This window comes from Cryptomeria japonica, chromosome 9 (genome assembly GCF_030272615.1).
Source record: "Cryptomeria japonica chromosome 9, Sugi_1.0, whole genome shotgun sequence".
Lineage (NCBI taxonomy): Eukaryota > Viridiplantae > Streptophyta > Pinopsida > Cupressales > Cupressaceae > Cryptomeria > Cryptomeria japonica.
Genome location: NC_081413.1, coordinates 591,762,949 through 591,783,423, shown reverse-complemented (window position 1 = coordinate 591,783,423; position 20,475 = coordinate 591,762,949). Strand labels below are relative to the sequence as shown.

At 36.1% G+C, this 20,475-nt stretch overlaps 1 protein-coding gene across 2 annotated transcripts in view; it reads right to left on the bottom strand.

Moving 5' to 3' along the window:
- The window catches only part of LOC131071842 (alpha-L-fucosidase 2), a 42,432-nt gene extending 22,586 nt beyond the window's left edge, over nucleotides 1-19,846 (bottom strand). Inside the window, exons 1-3 of one of the 2 annotated variants that reach the window (XM_058007801.2) lie at nucleotides 19,224-19,846; nucleotides 12,460-12,605; nucleotides 10,302-11,218 (exon numbers count right to left, since the gene is read on the bottom strand). In XM_058007801.2, the coding sequence (XP_057863784.2) occupies nucleotides 10,302-11,218; nucleotides 12,460-12,605; nucleotides 19,224-19,476 (1,316 nt within the window). In that variant the 5' untranslated portion in view covers nucleotides 19,477-19,846. The remainder of the gene's footprint in view (nucleotides 1-10,301; nucleotides 11,219-12,459; nucleotides 12,606-19,223) is intronic. The other variant, XM_058007802.2, reaches the window with a different exon arrangement.
- Nucleotides 19,847-20,475: the final 629 nt, after the last annotated feature.

Genomic DNA, 20,475 nt, shown 5'->3' with positions numbered 1-20,475 from the left:
TAGTTGGAAGGTTATCTCAGAAACTATGTTTCGGGGCAGCAGAAAGCATGGGTGAGATGCCTACATTTGGGAGAATATTGTTACAAATACACTTATCACATGTCCATCGAGATGTCCCCTTTCATGGCACTACATGGTTACGAGTCTCCCAGCTTTGCTGACTTGGTATTTGGTGATAGCAGAGCCCCCCAGGCTAAGACATGATTGAGCAGTGTCAAGATATTCTGAAAGCATTGAAGAACAATCTCCAAATTGCGAAAAACCAGCAGAAGTTGTACGCTGACCAGCAGCGTGTAGAGTGCTCATTCGAGGTTGGGGACATGGTCTACCTTAGGCTTCAGCCTTTCAGACAATCTACTCTTAAGAAGAGTGGAGCAGAGAAACTCAAGCCACATTTCTATGGTCCATTCAAGGTCATCAGGAAAGTTGAAGCAGTGGCTTATGAGTTGGAGCTACCAGCGAGTAGCAAAGTGCATAATGTCTTCCATGTGTCATGCCTCAAAAAGGCGCTTGGACACAATGTTGTGGTCTCCTCTGATTTACCTCCTTTGGATGAAGAAGGAGAGTTGGTGCTTATTCCAGAGGAAATTCTTGATTTCAGAGAACTTTTTCTAAGGAGGAGGATTATCAGAGAATACTTGGTGAAGTGGAAGAACTTACCTGTTGAGGATGCTACTTGGGAAAATGAAGAAATTCTACAGCATTCAGCCTTGCGATTGCTTGGGGACAAACAATCTTGGGAAGGGCAGACTGTAATGTCCCCTTCTCAATAAGGAGAAACCAGTGGTCTATTAGCCTATTCCGGAGACCCATAGGCTGACTGGAATCAAGAATTAGGGTTTCCTATTTTTGTGGAATACTACGTGATCCAATTGATGCTTGTCTGGTAGGGATTCTTCGATTCCGATTGTGGATTCCTTCTGGGTTTTTTGAGGGCTTCACAGTAGTCTAACATGCATCTTGTTCTGAAGTGATTTATGAACTTACTACTTTTAGTAAGTTGGTGGCAGTTGACTGGATTTTGAGGTTCTTTTGGGTTTTCCGAGCTCATTCACAGGGTGTGACGAGCATGTTTCTCGGAGTTGTTTTCGTGACTTGCTATTTTTAGTAAGTGTCAATTCAAACAATACTATTTTTGGCAGTCTTGGGTAGAGCTCCAATCCAGTTCAGATTAGTGATTTCCTGCACTTCAGTTCGCAGTTTGATTTGGCAGTGATCAGCAGTTGATTTATAATTGATTAATTAAATATTATTACTTTATCCTTAAGTTTGATATTTAATTATTTTACTAATCAAATTTGGAAAAGAGTGCATATTATCGATATTTTCCTAAGTCAGGAAGGCGAGTTATTTTGACTCCATATTGGATGCCAAAAAGTGCAAAATTCAATAAAGATATAATATTTTTTGATGCAAATGTGGACTTAGAACAATGTGGTACAATTTATGCCTAAGAGTGGACGCCAAGCATGGGGGCCGCTTAGAATGAAATGCAAATGAGATTAAGGGGAATTTGGTGCCATTTACATTTGAATTTGAGATTCAAAAATCTATAAATACAAGGTTGGGCGTCTCATTTTGGTTATCTTGGAGAAATTATAATGTTATGCTGCCGGAATGGTGATTGAGTTTGAGCTTCGGAGTTGTGGCTTCCTCGCTTGCACAGCTTCGTACTTGAAATACAGTACCTAACTGATTAGTGTGTTTGTTGGAGAAGTTTTGAGAATGTGTTTTCAGTTTTCAATGTGTTCAGTGTTTTCTTTGTTGCTGGTTCGTGTGTGCTGAAGGTGTTTTTTGCTCGTGGCTCCCTGTGTGCTTGACGTATGGTTTTGGGTATCGGCTCCATCTCTTCCTATACCTTGGGCGATAAAGTTTACCATTTTGCGGATCTTGAAAAGTTGATTTAGATTTTATGTAGCAAGTCGAACTTCCCAATAGGGTCGTCCCCTTTCCTTGGCTGCCTCGGATTGTGTGCAGTTTGTTTGTGATGTTCGCAATGCAGGTTTGAGGTTCTATTTGTGTTGTCAATGCTATATCTCTCATTTGCTTCTTTTTTTGTGCGATTCGGAGTTGATTTGGAGAAGTTATGAGTATTTTGGGGTGTCCGTAGCTTGCTGATCTGTGTGTTTTCTGTGCGTGTTATTGATTTTCAGAATTTCATGGTTGTGTGTTAGAAGAGCTTTTTGGTGTGAGTAGTCTAAGTTGGTTGGGGAGCGAATGTTTATTATTGTTGCAACTGTTGGACTCGTTATCAGCACTTGATTCTTCATTCTATATGATTTGTAATGTTGGTTAGTAGTACTAACAACAAAGTTTTGTTATTTCTTAGTCACACTACATAAGTGGAAGAGGCTGGCTATGTCGCCTATCTTTGGGATAGTGATATTTCATGAATTGATAATTCATAATGTGCATTGTGAAGCTAGTTAGCAGTACTAACAGCTATCTTTTGGATTATTGCTTGTAGTCCCACTACATAAGTGGAAGAGGCTGGCTTAGCCGCTTATTTTGAATATTGTAATATTGTCCTCCCGCGCATAAGCGGTTGAGTTGATTGTAATGTTTTCCTCCCACTGAATAAGCGGTGGAGTTGATAGTAAATTTCATTTCTAGTCCTCCGGTTACATAAGTAGTAGAGTGATTGTTCTTCAGTTACTTGTGTTTTCCTTGGCTGGTTTACCACCAAGTGATCTTCAATATTCTCCATATCCCATTGGAAAGTGGAAGGGGCTGGCTTGCCGCCCAGATGTTGTAAGCAATTTTCAGTTTGCATCTAACGATCCCCTATGCATTGTATGCTCTCACCCTCCCAGATTGGGCTCTTGGTGATCAAAAGGTGTTAGGGTTACTTTCCGCAAGATTTGAGATTTTATTTCTAACCCTAACGGGTGTTTGTATTGTTTGCAATCTGAAAATAATTGAAAAAAAAAATTAAGGGGAATATATTACATAAGAACAGGTGTTTATGATTTTAGTACAATATTTTTCACTGTTGACTCGTTGATTATGTCATTAGAAACTATCACCAAAACAAAATTGACATTTTGAACCCAAAGGAGTTCATGCTTGTGCATTTGTGAAACTTGATTAAAGGAGGAATCTCCAGTACACTGTACATGCTATGGCTTAATAGGTAGCCAAGATGTTAAATTGAGAGTGTGTTCCTAGAAGATGAAAATTAAAAAAACTCTAATAATATTAGCTTCAATTCTTGTAAACGTTGGTTTAGAAGTTACAGTTTGTGTACCTGCATGTCAAGAAGTTAAGATGATCAAATGGTTTCTATAGATGAACATATGGTACTTCTCATGTCTACAATCTCTCATGAAATGCAGATTATCAAAATGTTTCATAGCTGAAGGTGGTTGTCATTAATGTATAAATGACTGGGTTGTTGCAAACTGCAAACCCATGTCCGATTCAGACACTAATTGGCAGATAAATTTGTCATTTAGAACTCCTCAAAGTCACAAATCTAGGAAACCACCACTAATAGGAAACCACCACTAATGGGCCACATTAATTGCACAACATTTTATCAGCTCCTTTAGGACGTATGGTATTGCACCCAGGATGCTTTGCAATACATTATACTCTCTACACTATCAGCTCATCCTTTTTTACACTATTCATATAGCACATTCTCTTTCAATCCTGCCAGAATTAATATTTTCTGATTGTCTACAAAAATAGCTCAACAAGCTTCTGAGCCAACTGATACAATTAATTAGCTTTTTATACAATCAAATACCTAGCTCCTTAATAGCAACAGCTTAGGATTACCACTAGAAGCCAAATGGTAAAAGACCAAGAGTCACCACTTAGAATTCCACCTTATAGGTCACTTCTAAGATTTGATGTCATGTCCCATTTTCAAAACTAGATCCATGAAGAAGACCTCTAGCCTATCTCTTTTTTCTTTAGGCTAAAGGATACACCAATTGTTAGAAATTTGTATTTTAGATTATCAATTGTTACAAATAAATTAAATGAGAATTAAAAGAGACACAAATTAAACACATTATATAATATATACATGGGGAAAACAATTTTGGATAAAAAAAACCCCATATAGCACCATTTTATTATAAACACTTATAGAATGGTGACATGGTCTATTAAAACATAGATAGAACCTAGGGAAACACTTCTCCTAACTTCCAAATGGCCAATAATACCTATTGTGCATAGTGATAGAATTCAATATTAGTCTCCAAATCTCATACTTCTCAATGAGAGGGAAGCTCCTTAAATATAGGAGAAGGGGTGGCAAAACACATATAGAGGTATTTAGTCACACCTACTCAAAACTACCATTATAAAGAATTAATACACTAATAGTTTCTTATATTACTAATTATTTAAATGGTATATGCTTTATAAAGCAAAAGCATATAATACGCACACTGTTTTATAACCTTACATTAGAACAATATATAAATGTTATAAAAATATGACCCCTAGCAACATTATGTTCTAACGCTCCCCTTAATCTTAATAGGGGGCATAACCTGTCGACTTCTATAAAAAAAATGAATGACCCTAGTAACATAATTCTTTTTTAACAATGATAAATAGGGACACAAATATATAACAAAATCAATATCATGTATTCTAAACTACACCAAAATCATCTTGTCGTAATTTATAATCCCAATGTATTTAAAAATATGCTTTGCAAGAGATCTTATAAAGTTTTTATTGCAGCACAAGACTCCTCAAACTGACCTCCCCCATGTTCATTACATAGTGCTCATAGGTCTTATATAATACAATTTTTTCATAAATGGAAGATTTACAATTTAAAGAATTTACAATATGCCCAAAGGACTTAAATATATTATGCCTACAGGTCTTATGTTCTTCTTATTAGGCCTTACACCCAAATTTTATCGACTAATAGGTGTCATTGGCATGCACACTCCCCTAAAATGGCAACTCCTCAAGCCAAGCATTGATCTGAATTTAAAGAATTGAGAATGTGGTATTGTACAAAGGTCTAATATGTGATTGTTGGAATTCCAACCTAGTCATTCTTGATCATTGTATATCCTCCACTTGATAATTAGATGAATCATGTAATGTCCCCATTTTGAAATAGGATTTAATAATTGTAGACACCTAAAAGTTGCACAATGAATTAAGTGAATCTTATTCATTTAATTATCCCTAATTCTTCCAATTAATTAAATTAAGATTTAATTAATATCCCTATTCTTCTAATTGACCTTTTAATCAAATTAAAGATTTGATTAAATCTCTTTCTTCTAGCCTAACCTATTAATTAAACTAAGGTTTGATTAAGTATCCTTAGCCATTTGATTAAATAAATCTTATTTTATTTGATTAAAATCCCTTTTCCCCCTTTTGATTAAATTCACATTTAATTGAAAATCCCCTTTGCAAATAAATAAATAATGTGAATAGTCCCCCCACTTGCAAAATCCTACAAATGCAAGTTGCATCCCTTTTGGCTAAATTAAATCATTTTAATTTAACTAAAAATACCTATTTTCCTAACCCACTTGCATTCTCCTACATTCCCCTAATCATTCTTCTAGAAGCCTTCTAATCCCATCCTAATCATGTCTAATCTCCTAATCATGTCCTTTACCTAAACTTGGGGGAGTCACTTCTCCAAATTTGGAAGAAAGTCTTCCAAATGCATATAAGTCTTCCAAACATGTAAGGCTCTAACATAAACCACTAATGGTTTTCTTCTTTGAGCAAGTTAGCCTCCAAAGTCTTCAAAAGGCATTTAATGCCTCTTACAAGCCCACACCCCTTAGCCATGATGGTTGTCCCTTTACCATTTACCCATGTTGCACAAGAGTTTACCTCTTGGGTAATAGCATGCCTCCTTTGTTAATGACATTATCCAATGATGTCACTCCTTGAGGTTATCCCTACTTGCTTGCTTAGCATCTAATGCTTGTTTAGCATCCTCTAAACACCTCTCAAGCTAACATTTGTCAACTTGGAATTGGATTGAATCTATCCCATGGATTGATAACTTTCAATCCTAGCCCTTGTTGAGATTACTCAATCTCAACCATACATTTCTCTATTTTCCCTATAAATAGAGCCCATTCCTTCTTCAATTGATAAAGTCTTTTGTGCATCAAAATTATAGTCACATTGCAAGTTAAGGAGCTCTCTTTGTCATCACCAAGCATCAACATCATCCTCAAGCATCCATAGCACATAGTTTAGCTTCATTTAGTTGTATTTTAATCTTCCATCCTAGCTTAATTTCACTTCTTTTATAAGTTTTGCATTCTCATCTTAGTTTAATTAACTCACATAGCATACTTAGCTTTCAATTTGGAATATACTTTGCCTCCTAATCACCTAGCTTGCATCCTTCATCTTCATCTTCATCTCTTAGCACTCACTAGAATCCTAGTTGCATCCATTTTGATTCTAGTAGCATTTTTCATATAACTCGTTCTCTAGGTTGTCATCTAGAGGATCAAGTGCTCTTCCAAGTGAGGGCCACCTTGAATCTTAGAGATCTTTATTGATAGAGGACAATGAAGCGATTTTAGAGTTTTTAATCTATTCGTGTGTTTTGATTTTTAACATCTAATGCAATGCTTCATTGGTGTGTTTGAAGTGTTTTCCCTCTGGCAGGTGGAAGACAACATTTCTGGCATACATATCGAAAACCAACTCAAGACCCACATGTGATTGTTGGGATTCCAACCTAGTCATTCTTGGGATTCCAACCTAGTCGCTTTTGCACAAGTTGAACATGCTGGCCGGGGAGAGGTCTAATATGTGATTGTTGGGATTCCAACCTAGTCATTCTTGATCATTGTATATCCTCCACTTGATAATTAGATGAATCATGTAATGTCCCCATTTTGAAATAGGATTTAATAATAAATGCTAATAATAAAATTAAAATGTAACAGAATAAAAATATATAAAAAATTAAAATAATTAAAATTTAGTTAAGTTTAATGAATGGTCAAAAGGCATGAAATGAAAAGTTGTGACTCCCTCAAACATGAGATATAAAAGGGAGAAGAGAACTTCATTTGAAGGGAAAGAGATGGAAAAGGCAAGAAAGAATGGAGCATGTGAATCAAGGAAGGATTAATGGAAGACGAAAGGAATGGGAAGTGAATGGGGAAGTGACTCTTTCAAAAGGGTAGAAATTATTAAGGATGGTACTCTTTCAAAGGGGGCTAATTGTGAAAGGTTGTGACTCTTGCCAAAAGGCAGATATGATGAAGAGGTGTGACCTCTCCCTCACATTGGAAGATATAAAGGGGAAGAAGGATCAAATGGAATGGAGGGGAATAAAGTGGAATTAGAAGAGATCTAGAGCAGATCCAAACCATAAGTATATAGAGGGATCTGAAATAAGATTTGAGAGGGGAAGAAGAAAATATGCAGATCTTAAATGGGATATATGCAGATTTGAAAAGCAGTAAAGACAGATTTGAGAAGAGATAGGTGAAGATTAAATAAGAAGTGAAAGGGCAGCATTTGTTGCCAAATAGATGTATCTTTTCATAACCAAAGGATGTGACCCTTTTTCTCCATGAAGAGTATAAAGTGAAGGAGACATCATTTGAAGGAGAGCACCAAAAAGAAGATCAATTGATCCATTCAAGGAAGAATCGAACTTCATAGCTGATTTCAGAATAATAAAGAGATGAAGCCAGCAGACTTGATAATAGTAAGGGCAAGATTTAAGGAAACATCAAGAAGGAGCATTACAAATTAAACTGGAGAGAAATTTTCTAATGGAATTTTTTTCCTTGAGTGAAGTGTCCATGATCTTCAACTATTATCAAGATAAGGCCATAAAAGGGCAAGCAAACTGTAAGAAGTTTCCATCATTGCATTAATAGGAATCGAATAATCCTAGAAGATGAGAGCATAAAGAAGAGATCAAAACTGCAACTATTATTAAGATAAGGCCATATTCTGGTATGAGGTTTCTGTGCATATTTCTGATAATTTTTCCTGCATACTACTAGTAATAACAGATTACTGTTATGATTATTTAATATAGTATACTGCATGATATCTCCAATCTGCTGATTTATTATGGTTAATATGATGTAATGCGATGTTTTATATAAATATATATACGTATTATGTCTGATTATTGTAATCAGCCATGGTTATGGATAATTGCAAAAGGGAGAACGGTTCGTAAGACACCCTATTAAGTGTGGCTTGATCGAGGGAGAACGGTTGTTAAGACACCCTATCAGGTGTGGCTTGATCGAGGGAGAACGGTTGTTAAGACACCCTATCAAGTTACCCATCCTAGCTTGCTATGATTGGGATTCTTTTAGTTATGATCTATGATTCTGATCTCTACATTTACAGTTGTTTGTAATTGCAAATTGCTTTAAATTTCATCAATAATTGGTCCTTCTTTACTTTACTTTATAAATCATTGCTAGTCTTTCTTTACTTTATGGATCATGATCAGTCATTCTTTATTTTATGTATCATCATAGCTAGTTGTTTGTAAGTATTATATAATTTGTAGGTTAATTTCCTGACTTGTTTGCAGGGTTTTTCTATTAAAGAGATAAAGGTATTCCCTCTCTAACCCACCCTTAATATCTAAGAATTGTAATCTAGGGTAAACCAGGGCGTTTTATGAAAAGGGACATTACAGTGTTTACAACACAACAGTGCCCTTTTGGAGCCTCATTAATTGATTTCACCATTTTTGGCCAATATGGTGAGCAAGCAACACTGAATGTCAACCATTCACATAAACACATCTCGCCATGTCTTGACCAGCAATCTCTCTAGACTCATTTTGAAATTCAATTTCCAGTGGTCCCTTTGATCTTTTATGTGTATAGGCCAAAAGTAGTTCTTTAGGTATTGACAAAAATGGATGGTTTTCTGTAGGTTGAAAATGAGAAGGTGGTGGAGGGGGCTTCATCCCTAGAGATCCTTTCTTTAACAAAGGATGATTTGATTTATAGCCTTCTACTAGGTCTCCTTTTTCTTGATCTTCAATATATGCCAAGACTTGTGCTTCAAGAACGCCATTACCATCTGTGACCAGACAAAATTTCATGCCTTGTTGAGGGATCTTGCAAAAATGGTTTTTCACTCAATTGTATGAGCTCAAATATTTAACTGTACAATGATCACAAATCCAGACGTAACCTCCACTACCTAGAAGTTGCTTGTACCATTTTAACATATTTCCAAAGGGGAGAATTTGGGTCATTTTTGAAGCAGGGTTGGCTTACGGAGCTAGAAATGTTATATATTGTAATACCTAAGACAAAAATTTCAATAAACGACACATTTGAGGAATTGAAACAAATTTTGAAAACAAAAACATATAAACACAACTTAATAGTTAAATTCATTTTAAAAAGTTAAGCATGTGTTATAGTCACCTAGAAGAATGAAAATAAACCAAAAAATTCAAAACAAAACAAGAGTCATTTGTAAAAAAAAAAAATGTAGGAAAAAAAAACCAACTTCGAAAAATCTGCCTCTTTTAAAGAAATCCTCCTCTGTGATCTCCTTGACAACAAACACTTGCAAATGTGTAGGAATAGCGCAACAACCAACTTGGAGCATTCAACAATCAATCTTCAACTGCATTCGTTCAATGGTAAGAAAGAAAATAAGTTCAGCAATGGAGGAAAATATTTTTGTTTTTCATTCACAAAATGAAGAATGAGTTTGCTTTTACCCTTTGGGTGTTTTGTATGTCACATTTAGGGTTTTGGGGATGAATTGCACTTTTTGAAGTCAAAAAAAGTCAAAAAAAAAAAAGTTTAAAAAAAAAGAAAATGAGGAAATTCATCAATTTCACATGAAAACGCCTAAAACTCTGCCTGGGTTCATCTAAGTCAGACCCATTAGCTGTGGGCGGGACCCTTCCCAAACCCATAGGGAACCGGATCTCTTCTGCCAGCGAACCAGTAACATAGGAATGATGAATACAGAACTTAATGATATGTCATTGCATGATTTGAAGAGTGGTGTATGAGTTTGTTTCTATCAGATTTCATACTCAGATTCACATATTTGATATTTTTAGAATTATTTGTAGGAACCTTGTCGATCCCCCTTATACAAATACATTCTCCACAAGATATACCAAAATACAAAAAGTACTTAAAATATTCTACCTATATGTACCATTGTTGTAGGGACCTGTTTAAGTACATTCTCCAAACAGAAAAACATAGTACTACAATCAAGAATATGCTTTACTTAACAATAAATCGATGAACAAAAATAAACATGTAGATAAGAATTTCAACAAGGAACAAAAGAAAGAGATCTAGTACTCCCAGGCTGGTGCAACTTTTTGGCTCCATATTCCTTGCAAATTTGAGACCAATGTTCCAGGTCGAGATGATGATATCAGCAAATATCGGCCATACTGGAAGAGCAGTGTCACTAAACTTGGGTCCTCATCCTTCGTGAAATTGTTTATTCTATCAGCTGTTGATATCTTCCCTGCAAGTAATTTCTGTTGCTTGTCTGCACAAGGCATATCTTGACACATGTTTTTAACTGTTGAAGGCAAATTTCTATCGTTCTGAGAACTACTTTTTCTGCTGTCAGAAAGCTGAAGGGAAACCCGATGGAAAAGCTTCTGATAGTCTGCCAAATGAGATGCATAAAGTTCAGAAAATGAAACATCCGTTATTGAATTTAGGGTGCCTGATGATGCAGACACTGGATCTTTCTTAGATTCGGCGGGATTGGTGAAAGGGCCATCATATGAAGATGAAGCTGCTAAAAGAAGAACAGCCCAATTTGAACCTTCAACTTTCAGTTGCTTGTCTTCAATGCTGGATACTACGCCTGCTTCACTGCTAATGTGTAATTCAAGTATTGCACAAAATTTGATTCCTGGCTTGTTTGCATGTAAATTTTTTTGGGGAGGAGGTCTCTTCCCAGGGCATTCACCCTGCATAATAATTTGATTTTTACCATTTATATGTGATTCATGTTGCAATAGACTATCAAGAGCCACCGTGAAAGAAACAGCACCTGATTTGTTTGCAGATATCTTTGTAGCTATTATTTGATGTGGATAGGATGAAAAAACTTCCCTGGTAAACTCTATGCCCTCAGCAGCATAATTCACTTTAACTGTTGCTGTGTCTAAATCCAGCTCTCTTTTATAACTATCAGCATCAAAAACTTTATGAGATGCACCAAAATCAATCTTGATATCACCCAGTGGCTGATAAACCTTCATCACAAACAAATAAGTATAAATTTCAACAAGCTATTCAGCACAGTTTTCTCAAATATTTTCTCTGAAGTATCCTGCTCCTGACACTAGAAGTATTTTTCAAAAAACCTTTGAAAGTAATCTCCATTAATTTTTTAAATTTCTCCATTTCACATTCATATACTAAATATATCTTAACAGAGATAAGCAGTGTATGCTTCAACTAGTTTTATACTGGCAACTTCTGAAACTGACAAGTTCAAACATATAGATCAAGCAGAAAATGCTTGCAGCAAATATTGTTGGTTACCCAATGAGGAGCATTCTAAAGATTCCATAAAACTCAGCAACCAAAGGGCTAAGGATAAACGGTTTACACTCATCCAAGAAATGGAACAACTTACAATTTGATTTTAGTCAGTACTTTAGATTTATCCAATTACATTGATATCCTATTGACAATGTGTTATTGCCATCCCTGACAAGAGTATACAGGCCCGAGCAATTAATCTGAGAAACTTAGCATATCAACCAATTGGTGGAAAGTAATTCTCTGAGACTATCAAAATCATATGGCATAGAATGCTTCAAATAGGATAGAGTTTTGTATTTGGCATTGAAACTGCCTTCTCAATCAGGTTTGAAGAAATCGTCCTAATATTTTGAGTCAAGAACAAGTTCATATTGTCTGCACATCTCAAGAAGACAAACAATATACTTGTAGTGGAGTTGGTGATAAAAGATATCATTTTAACCAGCCTAGAGAATATCTATGACCAAAGTTAAACAGAAGAGAGAGGTTTAAAACTTTAATTTAAACAACATAAGTTTATTTGCTTCTATTAATCCATGCTTCAAAAAAGATGAGTATGGTATACAGTGAATTACACGATCTAACTTTTGATCAATCACTCATCTCAATTTGTAATATATCAAGTGCAAGAAACCTCTAAACAGTTTAAATTTGTCATAAATTGGTTAAGGGTCTGTTCCTTCCTTCTTTAACCCAGGCTCCATATTTCATGTGTGTAATTGCACTTTGCATTAATGAATATTGCCAGATTGCATGAAAATAAACTATCAAAATAAAAGTGATCTTCAGAGAGAATTTATTTTCACGTGTGAGTTCACAAAGAACACCACTGGAAATTTGGGATGCATAAAGTGTATACAGTTCAATATATTTGCATTCTAAGATTAGGAAAAATAAATTAGAAGAATAAATAAAACCATATGCCAGCAGAAAGAATCATTTCTACCTCAGTGGGTTGACCAGCCATAGATTTTGCTGCAGTTGAAGCTTCTGCAAATTTACCATCTGTCACAAGCTTCCTAACCTGAGGGAGAACAGTTGCAACCCTTGGATCCGTGAAATCACTTGGCTCTCCAGTCCATAGAGTATCCTCTGCAGAATTCTAGCAGTAAGCAGTAAGATGAAAGTTGAAAATCATGAAAAAGCAGCTTCTATCTTCACACTTTAACAGATAACAAAATGAGAAGTTGTTTATGGGACCTTCTCACGATATAAGAATGAAATCATTGTTAAAAAACCATAATATTATAGGAAATTTGTATTTCTTAAACAGCTTACCAAGACGCTCTAAAAAATAATATAAGTCCATACAGAGGATACAATATAGTTGTATCAAATTTTCCCTTATAAAGGATCAATAGAGTTGCTGAAACAATATTTGGAACTTAAAGATACTTTCTTTCTGATTAGAATATCCTTTGTCAGAATGCCTGCTCGATGTAAATTCTATTGTAGCGAAATTTAGAACTGTTTTGAGTTGCAGAAATCGACATTGGTATCAAAGCTATGCCGCACAAAAAAAGGATAAGTAGCAAAGTGATTGTGTCTCTGTGTATATAAAAATGGTAAGGCTTATACAGAGACAATGTTCAGATACAAAAGAAAAATGTGTATTGCTCTAATGAAATCAAGAACTTTACCATAATCTCAAATGAGAAATGAAAACTGAATTGTATATTAGTAGGAATAGTAGCATGATGTATTCTACAAGACCAGCAAAGACGAATTGCCAATAACAAATGAGCCAAAATGTACTAACCCAAACATCAGACTTCCAAACAGGCTGCTGTTTGTCCAACAAAAATTCAGGCAGTTCAACTTCATTAAGATAAACATCGTAGCTATCCTGAATTAGCTATGATTGCTGTAAATACACTTAATCCTACACAATTCTCTATTACTAAGCTATATAATAAAGCTAGAAGGAATTCAAATTGTAAATACAGAATACATGTCACTGTTGCCATGCTGTATGTTAATCAAAATACTAAAGATAATAAGTCAGCCTGGATTTTGAGTATCTTGGAAAATATATGTTGATAACGTTATTAGTGTTATGTCAGACATTTCCAAGAATGAGGCTATCAAGAGTGTGAGTGGAAGGTAGAATATTGCAGCAGAACATTAAGGAAAACTAAGAAACAATGACACTAGCCTAATAACTAATAATATTAAATGAGATATTAACAATCCTATTGAGGATGCCACCATCTTGAGCCTGACCAAAGGAAGCACTTCCAAATGTGAGAAAACATCCCCAACCCTGCTCTATTACAGTGCATATAACAAATATATAATGCCGTTGTGTTAGAATATGGTCCTTCCACACCTGAACATAAAGAGAAAATTCAAAGTAATTCTGATATATTGGATAGCTTAGCATTAAATCCATTATTTTGAATGCTTGAACTGACTTGAAGCAGATTTGTTCTAGCAAAGTAATACAAGGCAAATATTTGTTCTAGCAAAGTAATACAAGGCAAATATTTGTTCTAGCAAAGTAAATTCCACCATAGGGATCTGAAAATTTGACATATTTCACTCATCTGAGAAAACAGTGGCAAATAAACAAGGTACTTCACTTCAAACACCAAATCCAACTCTAATCATCCATTTTACTGTAAGAGTAATGCCTTGACACCATAGATCCTTGAATACAATACCCTCCAAGATGTTGCTTGTAGTACAGATGTAACACCTAACAACGTGCCTTCCTCTTGCACCCTTTCTATCTGACCACAAAAAATATATTACAATCTTATATAATTGAACCACATGAGCATTAGGATATGATGCATTAGTAAGTAGATAAGTTATATGATGGGTTCACATATGGAAAGTGTGATGTCCCTGTGTGTAGGAAATATGCTTCAACGGCCACATGTCTATATGGGGTCATCATAAATCCTCAGGTGCTCGGGTGAAATGCTTGCAGGGCCACCTAACACCTATGGGTGCCGCCATCACCACCAGGCCAGTCTTTTGGTGTAGTGGTTGGGCCTTAGTGGTACCAAAGTTGAGGTCTCGAGGTCGAGACACGCAGAGCATGGTGTGCCTTTGATGTCCCTACGTGTGGGAGATATACCCCAGCAGCCACGTGTCTGTATGGGGTCATTGTAAATCCTCAAATGGTCGAGTGAAATGCCTGCGAGACCACCCGTAACACCTGTGAGTGTCACCCTGACCACCAGGCTAGTCTTTTGGTGTAGTGGTCGGGCATTAGTGGTATTAAAGCACAAAATTTCCTGCCAGCATGTTGGGCACATTCAAGACATGGCATCAAATGATAGATTGTGGTTGGCTCAAAACTTCATGAGACAGGTAGCAAGCTCAGTTTAGAATCTCAATTATCAATATTTTTATCCAATTAGAAGGATGTTTGACCATTGTTGAGCAGTCACCTTCTCATTTGTTGCAGACAGCTCTTGTTCCTACAGTGACTGCTTTAAATCAACACAGGTGGTTGAGACATTTAGATGGTGAGATAAGGGTGTTGGTTACTGCTTGTTTGTTGGAGATCACAAGAATTTTAGCACCTCAAAGACCTTATGAAGATAACACAATGAAGGAGGTACTTGAACTAATTGTTGATAGTTTCCAAGATCTTGGGGATGTCAGAAGTCATCACTTTTCTAGAAGGGCTGCCAAATGAAAAACATTTGCAAGAATCAGATTGAGTAATCTTATGCTAGACTTGGGCCATGATTTAATACATAGCATGTTTCACCATTTCTTGCTCACAATCAAGAAAGAACACAATGATGATGTTATTGTAGCCATGAAGACTATTATGGTCTTGTCCATTAATGAGAGTGATATTGTTTCCCAATCCCTTATGCCTATGTTGTTAGCTATTTTGAGGCAAGAACAAGATTTTCCTAAATCTGCTCATGAGTTGATCAACAAAGTGTCCAAACAAAGTGAGGGAAAGCTGAAACCTTTCTTGGATATGGAGGAGACTAATGCACCAAAAATTGATGGAGAGATAGCTTTGAAGCATGAGGAATATGATATGGAGCTTCAAGATGATTCTTTGATTATTCATGCAGCTACTAACGATGAGGATGTGTGCAATGAAAGTGACAAAAAAGCAGCCTTGGGTTTGAGTTCAGATATTTCTAGTGATGTTAGTCTAGATGGTTACAAGATGGATGTCCATAATGAGCCTATGGAGAGGAATGATTCTTGTACTAGTGAGTTAGGGAGTGACTCATTCACTGAGTCTACCACTCATGAGGAGCTCATTGATTACATTTTTTCTAAGCAGAGCAATCAACTGTTTGACGTGGGTACCTTAAGAGGCAACCTTCAGATTACAGCCAGTACATAGAAACCTGGAAATACATCTGCTACAATCTTTTCGGCAATGACTGTGAGTAGTTCGCTGGGCAGAATATTTCTAATCAGATCTGAGGTTAGAAAGAAGATGATTATTCCATGTCTTTCTGATTTTTAATAGTGCAAGCAAGCCATGTTCTGAAATCGTTGTATCAGAAGTTAGTTTCAGATCAGTTTGCCATTTCTTTCTAACTGAATGCATATATGTAAATGTTCTATGAGACTTGGCAAAACTACACTTGCAAACAAAATCTGAAAACTATTGCAATCTGAAACAAACAACCAAACCATCAGCAAACTGAGTTTTTGTCTTCACGGTGAATGCATGACGACTGTTTGACAAAATACCAATATAACTGAGTGGGTAAATTAAGCGCAAAAAATTGGGTTGCAATTTGGGGTAGCATATACTACAGTAGGTTTATGTGTCCAATCTGCTTCAAGTCAGTTCAAGCATTCAAAATAATGGATTAAATGTTAAGCTATCCAATATAGTAGAATCAAGCCAGTTTGTGCCATATATTGGATTCATATATAGATGATATAATGGTGGATTAAGTGCCCAAATAATGCTATGGGGAGAATGGTTTCGTTGGCATTTTCTTTTTTCACTTCTATAACAACACAAAATAGAATAACAAATGAGGATAACCTCTCTTCAAATTTGCAAGGGAAGCTCCCCAATTTAATCTACTCTTACATCCAAAACAGTAAACAAATTTGCTTTCATCTTGAACAATTACGACACAGATTTCTAACTTGACGTAAAATTCAGCAGCATATTGACAATATAAAGTTTCCACAATCCATACTGCAGATCAATGCTTTCTAGATGAAATTGTGTGCTTTCTTGATCTGTAACTAATTATTTTTATGACTCCTTTATAGCTGATTATTATCTGATATTGGATCATGGTGTGTGATCCAAAATGTTGATTCAAAAAATTGCGCACAATCTAATTCAAAAAGCATTGATCTACAATATAAGCAAAGCTCTCTCTTTCTCCTCTCCTAAAGTGATCATTTCCCCCCTAATAATGTGCTCTTAGCACTTATTTATGAGCAAGGAAACCTAGCGACGCACCCCCGGCCTTTTTAGGCACATCATCGTTTTTGGAAGTTAACTCAGGGTAAAGATTACATTGCTGAATTTTGAAGGCAAACTATTTAGTAAAATAGCTTTAGCATCTCCATCATCCACTACAGCATTGACTTCTACTAGTTGTCGAAGAAGAGACCTCAAATTCTTCACGTGAAATGACATCGTGATTCTATCAGCCATCTTGAACTTGAATAGTTGAAGCTTTAAAGAGAATTTTGCATCAACTACTACTGCTCCTTATAGTGTATTCAGATTCTCCCAAATTTCCTAGATGAATTAGCCAAATTTACATGATGTAACTTTAGATCGAAGAGGGCAAGACCAATAACAGCTTTGGCTTTGATAAATAGGAGATATTCTCCATAGCAAGTCAAATTATGATATTGCTATCAAGATTCAATTGTGTAGTTTTTGAGTCAAACTTATTGACCCATGTTTCATGAGTAGTGATTCACAAAAACCCATCTCTCATGAGAATGAATGGTACACTTAGCACTTACTGCATCTAGATGATGCTCACAAAGGTGAAGCATTAGGCCTTCCTGGAAGGCCACCCATCCCAGTTTTACTCCAACTCAAATGAGCTTAACCATGGAGTTTCCCCCAAGTTTAAATCCACTTAGCTTGCTACCTCATTTGCAAATCCTTCAGCAAGTGTTGTATCTTATGAACCATTCGTTATAGAGCCCCTTTAGCTCATCAATTGATAAGTAGGAGATATTTTCCACAACAAGTCAAATAATGATATTGCTATCAAGATTCAGCTGTGTAGTTTCAAACTCATTGACCCATGTTTTATGAGTAGTGGTTCACAAGAACCCATCTCTCATGAGAATGAATGGTACACCTAGCACTCATTGCATCTAGGTGATGCTCATAGAGGTGAAACATTGGGCCTTCCCGGGAGGTCACCCATCCCAATACTACTCCAACTCAAATGCGCTTAACCATGGAGTTTCCCCCAAGGTTAAGCCGACTTATCTTGCTACCCATTTGCAAAACCTTCAATAAGTGTTGTGCCTTATGAATCATTCATTATAGAGCCCCTTTAACTCATCAATTGATAAATAGGAGATATTTTCCACAGCAAGTCAAATAAATGTGTAAATCTTTATTTGAAAAAACAATAAATCAACAATTTTGTTCTGTTTTCCAATCCTAGCCTGAGGTCAACACTCTATCTGATTACGAGTCATTCTTCAACATCATTTCTGATTACGAATCCTTCAGTAACCGACCTGGAAATTGAATCATACTTCCAATTGCTCCTATGAAAATGGCTCATCCCTTCAACAGCCCATCTGAATATGAATATGATTCCTCCAACCCATCTGAGTCTTGAGCCATTCCTTCTCCTTGATTTCTTTTGGTTGCCTTGTTTTTCGTGTAACTCCCCCCTGCTTTCCTCCCTTCTCTCTCTTTTTAGGTTGTTCCTTGGTCTGCATCTATCATTTTTTCTCCTTCAGCTCTCTATATCATCCTGATGATGGATCACGAAGTGTGATCCAAAACGTTGATGTAAAAACAAATTCTACGCAATCTAATCCAGAAGTTTTTTTTGTAATAAAACATTTGACTATTAAGTCATTCTCTCAAAGGCTATTCAAATATTGTGCCAATCCTTCAATCAAAACAAGTGTATTGAGGCATTCCTCCAATGAACCATCAGAGCATATGAATCATCTATTCAATGACTCATCTGATAACGACTTATTCCATCGAATAAGCAGCCTAAATATTTAATACTTCCAATGGTCATTTAACCCAATTCTCAGCTATAAATGATGATACCCTCACTACTAACTATTCTGGATAAACTTAGCCCTGACAATTATCCATTTCTTCAAAAACTAATCCGAGTATATTACACATTCCTTCAGTTTATACTTAGATGGTCCATCTCACAAGTATAGCTATTGCTGGCGACCCCTATCTCATAAATAGTCATTCGAAGTAACAACTCTCTCAATTATCAAGCTATTCATGATAACCCATCTCTTAAAGGCGGTAACGACAATAACCCATCTCTCATAAATAGTCATTCCTAATAACTTTTCTTATGTAAAAGAATTCACAATAACCAGGATCTTGTGCCCTTGAACGATTCACTCCACCGTGAAGTAGAGAAGAACCCACATTGAAACTAGCAAAATGAACCATTCCATAAATTGGGTACAGGTGTAAATAGAATAACAATGTGGGTAACTACATGGATAGGGAATTAATGTAACAACCACTAAAAAAGACTAAAGCATATATCCAACGCATACCATTAAGTTGCAACAACTCTTGCTGTACTCCTCCCCACACCATAGCACCCAACCTCCCATTTCCCACGGGCAATGCATCTGTCCAGTACTCAGCAGGCCTAAAAAAATCCACTTTCAAATCCTCCCCAGCACCCACCTCCTCCATTGCAGAGGAAGAAAACATAATGCTTCTCTCATCGCGAGGAACCACCACCCAATCTTCTTCACAGCTCCCGGTTTCGAATCCCACCTCTTTCCTGCACTGTTTCATCATTGCCCAAATATGTATTGGCTTGAATCTCGGAATTTTTTCTTAAAGGTCCTTGCCTGTGAGCAATCTTAATCCAGTAAGGACTGATGTGTTTTTTAAACATTGAGTGATTTTGTTAAGATGTAACGATTATGTAGAAATGTCAGAATCATCACATTTGCGTTGGAATGCGCACCGTTTTGAAAAGTATTTAAAATTCGATCATGTTTGGAGATTGTTTCGGCTTATGTCGCGGGATCTCTAGGTAGCTTATGATGTGCACCCCTTGATTTCTTAGTTTTTTATCCTGAACAACTGGTCAATAAAAGAGAAAACAAATCACGTGTTGTATGTCGGCGGAAATAGAATGAAGACACGGGATTCAAGATAATAATGCGTGAAATTTTATCCTGGTTTCCGGTTGATCCAGCTGTAGATAGGGAAGTTATTATCATCATTCATGTTTTCTCGTGTTGGCAGATATGGGGAATTATTGCAGAAGTAAACGATTAAGTAATTTTGAAATTTTAATTGTTTATTTATTTTATATTATGATTTAATAAGGGATATATTTTGTTCCCTCCCATCCATGTTGATTTACAGGGTAGCTCTCTGAGTGTTACATAGAGACAAAGGGGAAAGGATCCAGTAGTTGTGCACCCTAACTTCACGCTTCTCAAAATCCTACTTGGAAATTTCAAATCACTTTGATTTTTTTACAGCAGCTTACTTGGCAAGTCCCCTACTTATAACTAAGGTTTCAGGGCCACATCATCAAATATGATGCCACATCAGCATGCTTTTTGCCAAGGTGTCCAAAACAGCCCCAAAAAAAAGTGAGACCAATAGGCATGCAAAAGAGACCCCAATAGTTGTGCAGCTAACATGGCATCACCTGATTGGTTACTTTTTACAGTATTAGTACATTTCTTAACAACTATTGGTACATTTCCTAACAACTTTTGGTACATTTCCTAACAAAAATTGATATTTTTTGTTTCAAACAATAGGTTTTATTTGTTC